The 13,245-nt window shown below is 37.3% G+C and overlaps 2 protein-coding genes across 2 annotated transcripts; both read left to right on the top strand.

The window, feature by feature from the left end:
* The first annotated feature begins 2,448 nt into the window (after positions 1–2,448).
* Positions 2,449–6,123, top strand: LOC137729573 (shaggy-related protein kinase eta-like). The gene is made up of 11 exons (XM_068468548.1): positions 2,449–2,714; positions 3,191–3,280; positions 3,466–3,525; positions 3,612–3,884; positions 3,961–4,092; positions 4,182–4,322; positions 4,429–4,479; positions 4,556–4,651; positions 4,877–4,960; positions 5,248–5,349; positions 5,507–6,123. Exons 1-11 carry the CDS (start codon positions 2,700–2,702, stop codon positions 5,600–5,602), a joined length of 1,140 nt encoding a protein of 379 aa, XP_068324649.1. The 5' UTR covers positions 2,449–2,699; the 3' UTR covers positions 5,603–6,123.
* A 1,063-nt stretch (positions 6,124–7,186) lies between these two features.
* Positions 7,187–11,886, top strand: LOC137729566 (probable LRR receptor-like serine/threonine-protein kinase At5g45780). The gene is made up of 11 exons (XM_068468541.1): positions 7,187–7,465; positions 7,579–7,711; positions 8,313–8,384; positions 8,945–9,088; positions 9,217–9,288; positions 9,377–9,436; positions 9,591–9,673; positions 9,753–9,899; positions 9,985–10,323; positions 10,684–11,075; positions 11,305–11,886. Exons 1-11 carry the CDS (start codon positions 7,351–7,353, stop codon positions 11,623–11,625), a joined length of 1,878 nt encoding a protein of 625 aa, XP_068324642.1. The 5' UTR covers positions 7,187–7,350; the 3' UTR covers positions 11,626–11,886.
* The last annotated feature ends 1,359 nt before the right edge of the window (positions 11,887–13,245 follow it).

Below are 13,245 nucleotides of genomic sequence, written 5' to 3'. Positions count from 1 at the left end.
AAGAATCGGTGGCCATGAGAAAGACTAGAGACAGGAGGAGACAGGAGGATCGACTAGGGTTTCAGAAAGGCTTGGAGTACACTCCAAGAGTAGACCTATAAAACTTACTAAACTTCACCCAATCTAGAATATTATGGCAAGATATTAGAGGAAGAGATAATACCGTTTCTTTGTTTCGATTAAACAAAAATATCGGTTCTAAAAAACGCTAGATGCTAGTTGGGTTACTGGTTGGGGCCTAACGCCTAGACGCCTAGGCGGATTAAACAGATTTAATTAAATCTATTATATTTCATGTAAATAAATATCTATTGATACTTAAAATATAAATGATTTCATCATAAAATACAAAATGGAATGACATATGTATTATGAGCTATTGGAGCATAATGAAAACATGGAGGACAAGTATATAATATGTGTTCCTTTAAGTATTCAACAAGTCTTTTACAATTTATTGAAAAAATAGAATGCAAAATGAAAGTTATCTATTTTCTGTCTAAATGAGTCGCAACCTAGGCGGGTGTCTGGGTGGGTCTGGGCGGGTTAGGCAGGTGCCTCAGTAAGTTTAGGTGTCATTTCTTAATTTTCAAACGTCTAGGCATTAATCAAGACGGTGACCAACTGCCTAGCACCTAGGCAACGCTAGGCAGAGATTTTGAGAACAGTTATATAGGTAAGGAAACCACGTTCACATATCTCTAATTGCAGGAGAAAACTCAATGTAGTTGTTGTATACATAAGTACATAATATAACCAAATTAATTTTTAATAGAAGATTATAACCAATTGTCTAATCACGTGATGAGAAAGACAACAATAATTACGTACAGTTGAGCTATCTAAGTTTGGCAGCGACGAGTGAACGTATCCTATCATGTCTAGCAATTGTATATGTTAGTGAATATAACCGAAGTATTGAAGTGTTCTCCGACGTCCAACAGAAAAACAAAAAACTCCTCAAAACTAATTGAAAAACTCATCATAACTAATTATTTAGTCACATGACGTGAGATGGGAATAACATTCGGTACGTACAATCGGGGATATCTAAATCTGACTGTGATAAGTGAAAGCCCCATGCCATGTCTTTTCAATTTTCGTTGCTAATGGTGTGTTGGGGAAATTGTAGGCAATTCAATTAATATCTTGATGATGATTCTCTGTGGCTGGGAAAAAAACCTAGGCAAAAGAGAAACAAAAGACAAGACAAAGGGTGATTTTCCGATCCATTAAAATTCTTATACAACGGTATATTTATATTGGACGTGAATATTGAGTGTGTTAGTCGGGTTGGACTTTAACTCGTTTAACAACTCAATATGTTTGGATTGACATTATTTAAGGGGTGTGCACCCCTTTCAATTTTTGATCGTCGGATTGAATGAATTGAAGAAAATTAAATGATATAAATTGATAAAGATGTGTAAGAAGTAAAAAGGGTATATGGATAGTAGTCACACCCCTTATTTAAACTCACCTTCACTTAAGAAATTGGGCAAACTAAGCCATCCAAACTATTCTAAGGCGGGTTGAGTTGGACGATTTCACAGATTGTGATTATTTACTATGTTTCTTATTTGTTAAGTGCATGTAATGTAAGTGACAACTAATTTAAAATATATGTCATATTTAAATTTAATTACTGAAATCAAGTATAAATAGACAAGTGTGCTTAACAACTATTACATTATATGTAATATACATGTATGTCTAAGATTGTTGATATTCAGGTTGGGCGATTTCAATCTGATTAATAATACTTCAAATCCAACTCAACCCACCTAGTGGACAAGCAATTAGATTTTTTCAAATGTAAATCTTTAAAGTTTATAACCAAACTCAATCCAATCAATTTTGAATGGGTTGGTCAGTAAACTAGCTAAAGTGTACACCCTAATTTACGTTAGAGAAATGCTAATGAGACTTTCAAATTGAAACTTTCTATAGATTTTCTGATACCTCACAGTTTACGGTCAATTTCAGTACTAACATCATAAAATATTGTGTAAAAAACTTAAAGTGACAAATAGTTTACAAAGAAACCTATTTTTAAAAGAATATCTGTAACATTTCTCTTTACATTTACATATGAATATATAATAACAACATTACGTGACGTTGTTACAAAAACACTACTATTTCTCACGATATGGATACAAAGACAGATCACTAGTCTAACCGTTGAAAAGAAAACCCGCAAAAAGATGGAATTAAATAATCGAAAAGGAAATTGCATAATTGTAGGGGGAGGAAATTAGAAAAAGTGAAAGAAACACAAAGGTTGCGAGAAATCGGGCAATTGACGACGTCGGCGGACAAGAGAAAGGAAAAGGCGGGGCAAAGTCGTAATTGGAGGCAAGGAATAGACCAGGGGGCCCACTCCATTGGGTAGAGAGAGAAAGAGAGGAGAGAGAGAAGCAAAAACTGAAAAGGAAGAGCTGGAGTCACATGGGAGTTGTTTGTACCGGACACCTCTAATTCTTCTCTCTTCTTCTTCTTCTTCTTCTTCATCCCTCTCTCTCTCTCTCGCTTCCTCTTCCTCTTCTCTCTCATCCACCACCGCCACCACTACTACCGCCACCGCCATGGTCTTCTCCTTCCTCCCCACAAAATTTACAGTCTGATTCTCTCTCTCTCTCCCCTCTTCCTCTTTCTCTCTTTCGCTCTTTCTCTCTCCTCTTCCTTCCCATCTGAGCATGGCTGAGGATAAGGTACTCTCTCAGTCCCTCATTACTTTCCCAAATTTTTTGATGTTTGGTTGCGGAAGGTAGAAACTTTCTCAACTGAGCAGTTCTGTTTCTTTTTCTCTGATCTGGATTTTGGCTTGAGCTTGGGTTCTTCAAATTCAAGGTTTTTATTGGGGTACTTCCAGTTTTAGTTCAGATCACAGTGATGTGAATCAACTGGGTTCGATTAAAGTCGGAAGGTTTTATGTAATTTGGGTTAAATTTGGAAGTTTTCAATCTGCATCGCACTTGCATCACTTGCTACCGATCTGTGAAAAAATAACAAAATATTTGTTTATGTTTTCGGTGATCTTTTAAGGATTTCGTTTCATGAAGCTTTTGGGTTTTTTTTGGTGATCCGCGGTTGTGTTTTGCGTGTTTCTGGTGGCTCTAATGGTGAATTCCATATATTTTGTGGTAAATTTGTTTACTTCAAAGTCGTAACTTTACGTGTTGTGCAGGAAATTTCTGCTCCCGTTGTAGACGGTAGCGATCCGACCGGTCACATCATATCCACAACCATTGGAGGCAAAAATGGAGAACCAAAACAGGTACCATCCTTGGAATTTGCTCTATTACCTGCGTGTCGTTGTTTAAATTTGCTTCTTGATTGATTTGAATGGTTAAAATATGATTGTCAATCCAATTTTTGATATCTAGATGTTTTTATCGCTGATCGGGTTGGTTATCCTCTCTTCGGAAGTTGATTTGTTTGGGTGTTATGCTTTTTTTGCAGACCATTAGTTACATGGCGGAGCGCGTTGTGGGAACCGGTTCATTTGGAATTGTCTTCCAGGTATGTCAAAATATCATCTTTGTAGGTTTTGTGACCTGGTACCAGTTCATTTGTTGTGATTGAAGCTGATAATTCTTTTCGATCAGGCGAAATGCTTGGAAAGTGGCGAGACTGTGGCTATAAAGAAGGTTTTGCAGGACAGAAGATACAAGAATCGGGAACTTCAATTGATGCGTGTGATGGACCATCCAAATGTGGTTTCGTTGAAGCACTGTTTCTTTTCCACTACCAGTAAAAATGAACTCTTTCTCAATCTGGTTATGGAATATGTCCCGGAGACTATGTACCGCGTTTTGAAGCATTACAGCAATGCAAACCAGAGAATGCCACTGATCTATGTCAAGCTTTACATGTACCAGGTAATACATGATGAACCTTCCGGATGTTGGCTTCGTGTTTTATGTTCTGTGGCACTAATTTGGCGATGCATTCCAGATTTTTAGAGGGCTGGCTTACATACACAGCGTTCCTGGAGTTTGCCATAGGGATTTGAAGCCTCCAAATCTTCTGGTTGATCCTCTTACTCACCAAGTTAAGCTTTGTGATTTTGGAAGTGCAAAAGTGCTGGTATGTTACCTTCAGGCTTTAAATATTTTTTTGTATTTCAGTCTCTCGATGTAGGGTTTCATTCACTTATCGTAAATTTTCTTGTGTAGGTGAAAGGAGAAGGAAACATATCATACATATGTTCACGTTTCTATCGGGCTCCTGAACTTATATTTGGTGCCACGGATTATACAACTTCAATCGATATCTGGTCAGCAGGTTGTGTCCTAGCAGAGCTTCTTTTGGGCCAGGTTAGCAGTTCTTTATAACGTTCTAAGATGTTAGTTGATTCTGTTTCCACAATTGATTTAGTTCCTACTAGAGATGTACTCATATATAGTCTACTGCTTTTTGAAGACATTGTTCCCGGGAGAAAATGCAGTTGACCAGCTTGTGGAGATCATCAAGGTGAGTAGTGATAGTCAAGTCTTAAATTATGGAGTTCTTGTAATCATGAGTCAGCATCTTACAATATATCTTGCAGGTTCTTGGCACGCCAACACGTGAAGAAATTCGTTGCATGAATCCAAATTATACTGATTTTCGGTTTCCACAGATAAAAGCTCATCCTTGGCACAAGGTATTTAGATTTGCTTCCTTGCAATTTTGCACTGATCACATTAATGTATAATCTATTGGGTACGCTAGGCATTTTCTGTAGGTGTTTGCAATGTAAGCATATTTTCTCTTTTGTCGAAATAATATTGATAAATAAAAGACACTTGGTAGGATTTATAAAGTTCAGTTCCTCTGTTTCTTTAACGTGGTAGTGGTAGGTCGTATTAACCCGGGCTCCTTAATTTAGGTTTTCCACAAACGGATGCCTCCAGAAGCAATTGATCTGGCTTCAAGACTGCTGCAATACTCACCAAGTCTTCGCTGCACAGCTGTAAGTTCAATGCAATTAATTTAATACTGATGTCATTATTTATTGTTTGAGGATCCAATTTTGTTTGATAGTCGCTTATCAATACTCGTGAGTTAAGATTAGGGTGTGAAGCATTTGTTTTCTCTATCTATTTGTGAGAGAGTGTGATTCTCGGTGCTCATGAGTTAAGTTTTGTTCACTGGTGAAAAATGAGTTTCCTGGCTCAACAATTTTACCTTTGGAATTCTGTTTCAATATATGAGGTTCTCTTTTTCATTATTGTTGCACGTCCCTTTTTGTCTTTGCAGCTAGAAGCATGTGCACATTCTTTCTTTGATGACCTTCGTGAGCCCAATGCTCGTCTTCCAAACGGTCGCCCATTTCCACCTCTCTTTAATTTCAAGCAGGAGGTATGTTGTTTTCTTCTTAATCTGGTTATGGAGCCTTAACATGCCTGTCGGTAGCTAGAAAAAAAAAAAGAAAAAAAGAAAAAAAAAAAGCATGAATTGTATTTCAAGGTCTTTATAATCATTTACCTAAATACAAATACTTAATTCCTCCTTGCAGTTGTCCGGCACCACCCCAGAACTTATCAATAGGTTGATACCTGATCATGTGAAACGCCAGATGGGTCTGAACTTCTCGCATCCGGCTGGCACATAAGTGTGGAGAAGTTAAAATCCAAGTTGCTATCTTCTAGTTGATGTGTGACACAAAGGTTTTACTTTCTTTGTGGGTAAATCACGACAGATTGAAGCCTGACGATTGTCATTTTGTTGCTCTACCAAGAAGAGTAAAAACTACGGCGGGATGGATGGCTTCATGTAATGTGGTCTCTCCTCTATGATTTCCTCCCTTTTCCCGAAATTACTTTTTGTTCATGTACATGTTTGATAGTAAAAGATAGCCGGAGTCGGACTGGTAAGGAAGCTGCTGCTAGACGAGGAAAAGCTAGGAAACCCGAAAACCTGGAAACGTGTATTTATATAGCTAGGAAGAAGGGCTCTCATAATAGAGAATGTTGTTGGTTGCTGCTGGATGGGTTTCCTCTACTTAAATGTTGTTTCGTATCTAGTCCTGCGGTGGTTTGTGGTGGCTCGCTGACTTGAAATTCCGAACAAATATTGTTACTTGGCTACTGTTTGTTCAAACTTTCTAGTGTAATGCATTGTCTCGTTAATGTACTGCTTCGTCTCCTCCCCCACCCCTCGCTTTCGTGGTTTATGCCCCTTGTTATGTTGCATTTCCATCATTTAACGAGTTGTGTATTCACCCTCCATGGTTGGGACACAACATATTGTTACAGGGAGGATCAAGAAAGCGCTAGAGAGACTTGCATGAAAGAAACTTATTATGCGTCGTCAAGAACTTTGTGGATTCGTAACTTTTCTCACGTGGATTCGTAGATTAGGTTTTGATATCGTCATTTTGGCGTCCTTGCTTCATGTATTACTTCCTAAGATTCAAACTCGAGGGATCACATTTTCCATCAGTTCAGCTCGTGGAGTTTGAGTCTTCAACTTCATTTGGTTCCCGTTTACTGTTACAATGACATTCTGTTCTCATATGTTTTTATTTCATTCGAATGGAACCGCGTGGCGGTGAATTTGTGCCACCAAGCCGGATTGAAATATTTTGAGTGAGCATGTCCTTTACGCTCCGGAAAAGTCCAAAGCACCGGCAGCATTGAACTTGGCGCCACTAGCGAGAGCTTTGCACTTGTCCTGTCAAATTTGAGTACGACTACGAGTTTATTACATTTTTCACGCAGTTGTAAATTGTAATTGTACTTGTTACAAATAAATGTAATTATTCTACGCAGCCTACTCTAATATGTTAATTTTCTTAATTAATATTTGAAGTGTATGTTTGTGAAAAATCAATTCATTTGGGTAGTTTTTTATGAGAATTTTGATAGAGGTCGACACCGTCAATTTGTTCAATAAACAAGTATCATCAAATTGTAATTCACGAAATAAACAATTTTGATTACGATATGTACACAATATTCGTTACTTACAACTAAAGTACTCTGGTAGATAAGGGAAAAAAAAACTTTGAGGTAAAGAGTGAATGACAAGGAAGTCAACAAATCCAACCATCAGAATACAATTTGGCAGACAATCTGTGTCACTTTCCTAATCTCGAGTTTCCCCTCCATCCTGGTCTTACGATCGTAAACAAAATTGGATCTTTTTCCTTTTTTAATCATTTCATTCGCAATGGTTTTCGAGGAAAACAGTAAACATAGATTCCAAACCGAGAAGAAACTAAAGAAAAGAAGAGAGAGAAAAGCAGAAGTTGGTGGTGGTGGTGGTGGTGGTGCTCAAGTTCAGTCAACACAATCTTTCACTCCCTGCATTTTGCTGTAGTAAAAAGTTGCTTTTGTCTTCTCTCTTTTCCTGTTAAAAATGGAAAACAACTGTGTCAAAAAGCTGCTTTTTGGCTTCTGCTTCGTCTGCTTCTGTATGCCCTTGCCCACTGCTTCTGACAGCCTTCTCTCTCCCAAAGGTGTCAACTTTGAAGGTACGACCCCTCGAGATTCAAAACCCAAGTTCCATTTTTTCGACTTTTCGACTTTTTCTAATTTTTATGGTGAAATTGTTTGTGTGATGTTCTTGTTTTTGGTGGGGTTTTAGTGGCTGCATTGATGTCGGTGAAGAGAGAGATGAAGGATGAGATGAGTGTGATGGACGGTTGGGATATAAACTCTGTCGATCCTTGCACCTGGAACATGGTCGGTTGCTCCACTGAGGGCTTTGTCATCTCCCTGTGAGTGTCCCTGTTATTCTCCATTGTGTGCTAGTTTCTGTTTGTTTCTCGAGAAAATGCTGTGGGAAAATATTGGTGCAAAGTATTGGATCGTGCATTACATTTGGTTAAAATCAAGGGGACTTTAATAAAAAGCTTGGATCGTGCATTACATTTGGTTAAAATCAAGAGAACTTTATCGAAAAACTACAATCAAGGGGATTTTAATAAAAAGCTTGGATCGTGCATTACATTTGGCTAAAATCAAGAGAACTTTATCGAAAAACTCTCAGTACTGTTCATTTTAACAAAAAATCAATATTTTTACACTAAAAAGTAAATCATAGTATTATTTACTTTACTCTTTATTTTGTCTTTATCGTTAAAATTCAAAGTTTTCAAACATTTTTAATTAGTTTTCCTTAAAATCAATGAAACAGTTCCAAAAAAAATATATATATATATATCAATGAAACAAGAAAAAAATGAATGTTTTCTTTTGTGAGCATCTGTTGAAACCAGTGTTATCTTCTGTCTGTTGGAAGCTATGAATTTTATACAGTTAGTAGCATGCATGTGTGGCTAGACTCGAAATGGGGTTTAATGTTCTTTCTTTTGCCAGGGCAATGGTCAGCACGGATTTATCCGGGATGCTTTCGCCGAGTATTGGGAACTTGAGTCACATTCGAACACTGTAAGCCACAATTTGATCTGTATTCAATATGTAGCAAGCAACTTGTTAATTGTGTCATTCAGTACATAGATGTGGAAAAATGAAAAGTTATGCGGTGTTTCAATTGATCGAACGAAACATCCAAGTATTATTTCAGGCAGGGGAAGTAGATAATTGCTTAGCAAGCGTTTGCGCTTCTGTGAGTTAACATGAGTAGAAGACAATAAATTTATTCAAACATGTTTTCTTGCAATGCAGGGTACTTTCTGATCAAGAACTATTGGAACACTAGGATAATCCTAAGTGTGTTAGGAGGCCTTGTTGTAGGAACTCATTTCTTTGTCTTTGTAACTGTGTACATGCATCGGAATATGATATTCTCCGCACCCTGTTTGTCTCACAAGGATAAAGATTATGATTACTTAATGCGTTCTGCTGTGTAAACATGAAGTATGCGTAATTAGCATGAAAATCGAATAAATGAGAAACATACCAAAGGTCTACCGGTGAATGTAATTGTGCTTGTAGTTATGAAAAGTAGTTACAACTTGTTGATTCATATTTCAGTTCATATATTTCAGGTTGTTACAAAACAATCTGTTATCTGGTCCCATCCCAGCCGAGATAGGGACGCTTTCAAAGCTTCAAACTCTTGACCTCTCGGGTAACCAGTTTTCTGGAGACATTCCGAGTTCTTTGGGGTTTCTGACTCATCTAAGTTACTTGTGAGTAGGGCTTAAAATATATGGTGCACTCGTATTTCTATCGATTCTAGTTTCATTTTTTTTCCGATAATTATCATTTTAGTGATATTTATTTGTGTTTGAAACTTTTCCCATGCCAAGCATTTCAGGAGACTTAATAGAAATAAGTTGAGTGGTCAAATTCCCAAACTTGTTGCCGATCTCACGGGTCTTTCATTCTTGTATGTGTTCCTTTCATTTGTAACCGTGCATTCTGATTTCTGTATTGATTAGAGCGGCTCTAATTTTGTTTTCCGACTAATATTACAGAGATTTATCGTTTAACAATCTTAGTGGTCCTACTCCAAAAATACAGGCAAAAGGCTACAGGTGAGACCATCAGCAGAAATATTGTTTGAGAGGGAAATAAAATTTTAGTTTAAAAAAAAGAGGAATGAGGGTGGGATGGTAATAAAAATTCAATCAGTACGAGCTTTGTTTGAACGCCTTAACTTCAACTGAGAGTTTACTCGTTTTACTGCAGTGTTACAGGGAACAGCTTTCTTTGCAATCCTTCATCACCAGACTCGGCACAAATCTGCGTTGGTGTCTCCAAACCAACAAATGGTAATTCAACCTCTCAAATCCGTTTTTGATTGTACTGTTTCTTGGATATGGTTTCATGTTCACGAAAATTTACCTGCAGAGACAGGTTCACCACAGAAAGTCAGCAGTCACCGCCGATGGGTGCTTTCTGTTGCTCTAGGCATTAGTTGTACATTTGTCATTTCTATAATGCTGCTTGTGTTTTGGGTGCATTGGTACAGATCTCGTCTTCTCTTTACATCTTATGGTACTTCCTGATCTACGCTAACTTATTTTATTGAGCACAATATATGGCAGTATATATAATGATATACTCTGGTTCATATTTGCAGTGCAGCAAGATTATGAATTTGATATTAGTCACTTCAAGAGGTTCTCCTTTCGAGAATTGCAAATTGCTACCAGCAATTTTAGTTCCAAAAACATCCTAGGGCAAGGTGGATATGGAGTCGTATATAAAGGATGTCTTCCAAATAGGACAATGATAGCAGTTAAGAGACTGGGAGATCCAAATTTCACTGGAGAAGTGCAGTTTCAAACTGAAGTTGAAATGATTGGCTTGGCTTTGCATAGAAACCTTCTACGTTTATATGGCTTTTGTATGACTCCAAACGAGAGGTTGCTTATTTATCCTTTTATGCCAAATGGAAGTGTTGCTGACCGTTTGAGAGGTCCGTCTTCATTTCATTTCGTTGCTTATTTCTTCCCTATGATAAAATCATTCTGTTGCTTTCCTATTTTGGGGTTTAATTGCAGAACAATGATGCATTGCTATATGTCTTTACTTTCTTTCCTATCAAATAAGTTAAGCTGGGTGCTAATAAATTTAATTCATTTGTTATCTTCGTGAAGGAAATTGATATTCCTGACAATTTCACATGCCTATATTTTGACTAGCAAGGCATTCTAAAAGTCTTCCTCGGTCAAAGCAGATTAACAATTTGTTCATCTACCATTCGTCTTTTATACTAAGTAGCTTATCTTTTTTATTTCTTTGCTGGTTGTTCTTACGATTTGAGTTTTATCAACAGAGACTGGTCGAGAAAAACCATCATTGGATTGGAACAGAAGATTGTGTATCGGCCTTGGGGCTGCCCGTGGACTCCTGTACTTGCATGAGCAGTGTAATCCAAAAATTATTCATAGGGACGTCAAAGCTGCAAACATTTTACTTGACGCAAGTTATGAAGCCGTAGTTGGGGATTTTGGTCTAGCCAAGCTGTTAGATCGGAGGGAATCACATGTTACTACTGCAGTGCGGGGGACTGTAGGGCACATAGCACCAGAGTATCTCTCAACCGGACAGTCTTCTGAAAAAACTGATGTTTTTGGGTTCGGTATACTGCTTCTGGAACTCATAACAGGGCAGAAAGCATTGGATGCTGGAAATGGTCAAGTTCAGAAGGGAATGATTCTTGATTTGGTAAGTAGTGTTAGTTTCACATGTTTTCTCCTGTTGTTTATCTCATGTAAAATTGTCTGTCTCATTATTCGCGGGAATGTTTTTCAGTTTATAATTCATCCTTGTCTGTCTCATACATCTAAGCTGTGTAAAAGAAGAGTTAATCTTTCACAATTCCTAGTTTGCACTCTTATTTTTGTCTCCGTTTTCGTGCCTTTTCAAACATTTCACAGATTCTTGAATTGTGCAGGTTAGAACCCTACATGAGGAGAAAAGGCTTGAAGTGCTAGTAGACCGAGATCTTAAAGGATGTTTCGATGCAATAGAACTAGAACAATGTGTCGAGTTAGCTCTCCAGTGTACTCAATCAAGCCCCATCCTCCGGCCAAAGATGTCAGACGTCTTGAAGATTTTGGAAGGCCTTGTTGGGCAATCAGGACATACAGAGGGATCACAAGGTGGAACCAACCTCTTTGAGGCCAGGGCTCATGATTTCTCCAGGACTTGTAGTAATGTGCATCAAGAGTCTTCTTTCATCATTGAAGCCATGGAGCTTTCAGGACCTCGTTGACAAGAAGATATGAGTTGTATTGTAGTATTAAAGAGAAATTGTAATGGCAGACGTGGTTTAGGCCAGGTGGCTAGGGCTGTCAGTCTGCCCTTTTGCCGGCTTGCCGGCAAGTTCAAAAGGGAAATGCAACTGTAAATGAATCTTACGTTCTGTTGTTTGGATAGGGTTGCTAATTCACTATATAGAGTTATTTCCTAATCAAACTGACATGTTTACTTACAACTGAGAATAAAAATGATTTCGATTATTTCAATTCTCGACTTTTCTGCTTTTACTAAAACATCGGTATTGGAATCACTTCAATTCCCAATTTTTCATGTGGTTAGTAACAATATGGAATCGGAAAAGAGCGGATTCCACTATAAACTTCATAACCTAATACTTGAAGTTTTAGGAATTGGATCAAGCAGAGAAGACTCATTGATCTCGTTTTTATTTTTTCTTCATGATTCGTGACTTCTCTCGTTCCGTAAGTGATCAAAATAGTGGCACAACAAGTAGTAGACAGATGGAACAAACCCATGATTGAGACCTTTTTTGGATAAGAATCTTGATTCCCTTTTGTAAGTTGCAATCACATCAGATTGGTTGTGGATTGGCAAATCACTATGAACACATGCTAATGCCAAAGTGCCAGCCTTGGTTTCTTTCTCAAGTTCGTAGTCTTTGCTTTTAATTAGGGTTCGCGATGTGTACACACCCTTATTGGGTGGTTGACTGGCCGTGGGACTAGACCTTCTTTATCCATCATTTGGTTTTGAAGAACGATTTATATGGATCTGGTTCATTGGACCAGATCTTTTTACATATAATTTCATATTATTGAATAAGAAAATAACGTGATGATGAACTCGTTCATGTAAATTGTTTTTTTATCTTAGGGTATGCATGCATGTGTCGGATTTACACAGGTCGCATAATTGACCTGCAGAATTTCCATGCCCTAGGTCGACATGTACCTGGTGTACCATAATCTTCCACAGTACATTTCATTTCTTGGATTTGAATTGCACCTTACCATGATATTCTATTCTAAACTAATAATAACTCAGTGGTGTGACATGCATACCATTTTTGTGACAGGTATGTTACAAAACTCTTGGTTATGTTGGTCTATTATGATAGCCGTACAATTGTTGCGAATAATCTACAATCAACAAATTGATAATTGGAGCAAACGTACTCACATGAAACCTCTTGTATTTGATTAATCTTAGAAATGAAACACTATTACTTTTATAAATAAAAATACATTAATCATGTGGGCAAGTTAAACACATAATTAAAAAATGTTATTAATTTAGAATATCGTGATGCATGGAATTCCAAATATAAATAAGTTATTCCCAAATTGTTTGAGTTATAATATTTTTTTTTTTTTGGTACATGCAAAGTTAACTGAGTTATGTTTGCTTTTTTTGCAGGGGCCTTGTATATCTTAATCAGATAATGCCTCTTGAAACAAATAGTATTATTGCTATCAGGACAAAAGAAGATAATTATATTGACGCTTATTGTTGACCCTACATGGTCTGATTATCTTAACCCTAATTAAGCTAATGATAATACTAATTATTGTCAATTAGTTGGGTAACTGTACCATCCAAGAAAAAACAAACC

This window comes from Pyrus communis, chromosome 3 (genome assembly GCF_963583255.1).
Source record: "Pyrus communis chromosome 3, drPyrComm1.1, whole genome shotgun sequence".
Lineage (NCBI taxonomy): Eukaryota > Viridiplantae > Streptophyta > Magnoliopsida > Rosales > Rosaceae > Pyrus > Pyrus communis.
This window is presented reverse-complemented; position numbering and strand designations above follow the sequence as displayed.

Excerpts from the sequence above, each read along its gene's own strand:
- LOC137729573 (XM_068468548.1), top strand. Across the intron at positions 4,961-5,247 it reads CAAGTCTTCGCTGCACAGCT|CTAGAAGCATGTGCACATTC; the intron begins GTAAGTTCAATG and ends TTGTCTTTGCAG. Across the intron at positions 5,350-5,506 it reads TCTTTAATTTCAAGCAGGAG|TTGTCCGGCACCACCCCAGA; the intron begins GTATGTTGTTTT and ends TCCTCCTTGCAG.
- LOC137729566 (XM_068468541.1), top strand. The coding sequence starts at position 7,351 with ATGGAAAACAACTGTGTCAAAAAGCTGCTTTTTGGCTTCTGCTTCGTC. Across the intron at positions 9,674-9,752 it reads TGTCTCCAAACCAACAAATG|AGACAGGTTCACCACAGAAA; the intron begins GTAATTCAACCT and ends ATTTACCTGCAG. Across the intron at positions 11,076-11,304 it reads AGGGAATGATTCTTGATTTG|GTTAGAACCCTACATGAGGA; the intron begins GTAAGTAGTGTT and ends TGAATTGTGCAG.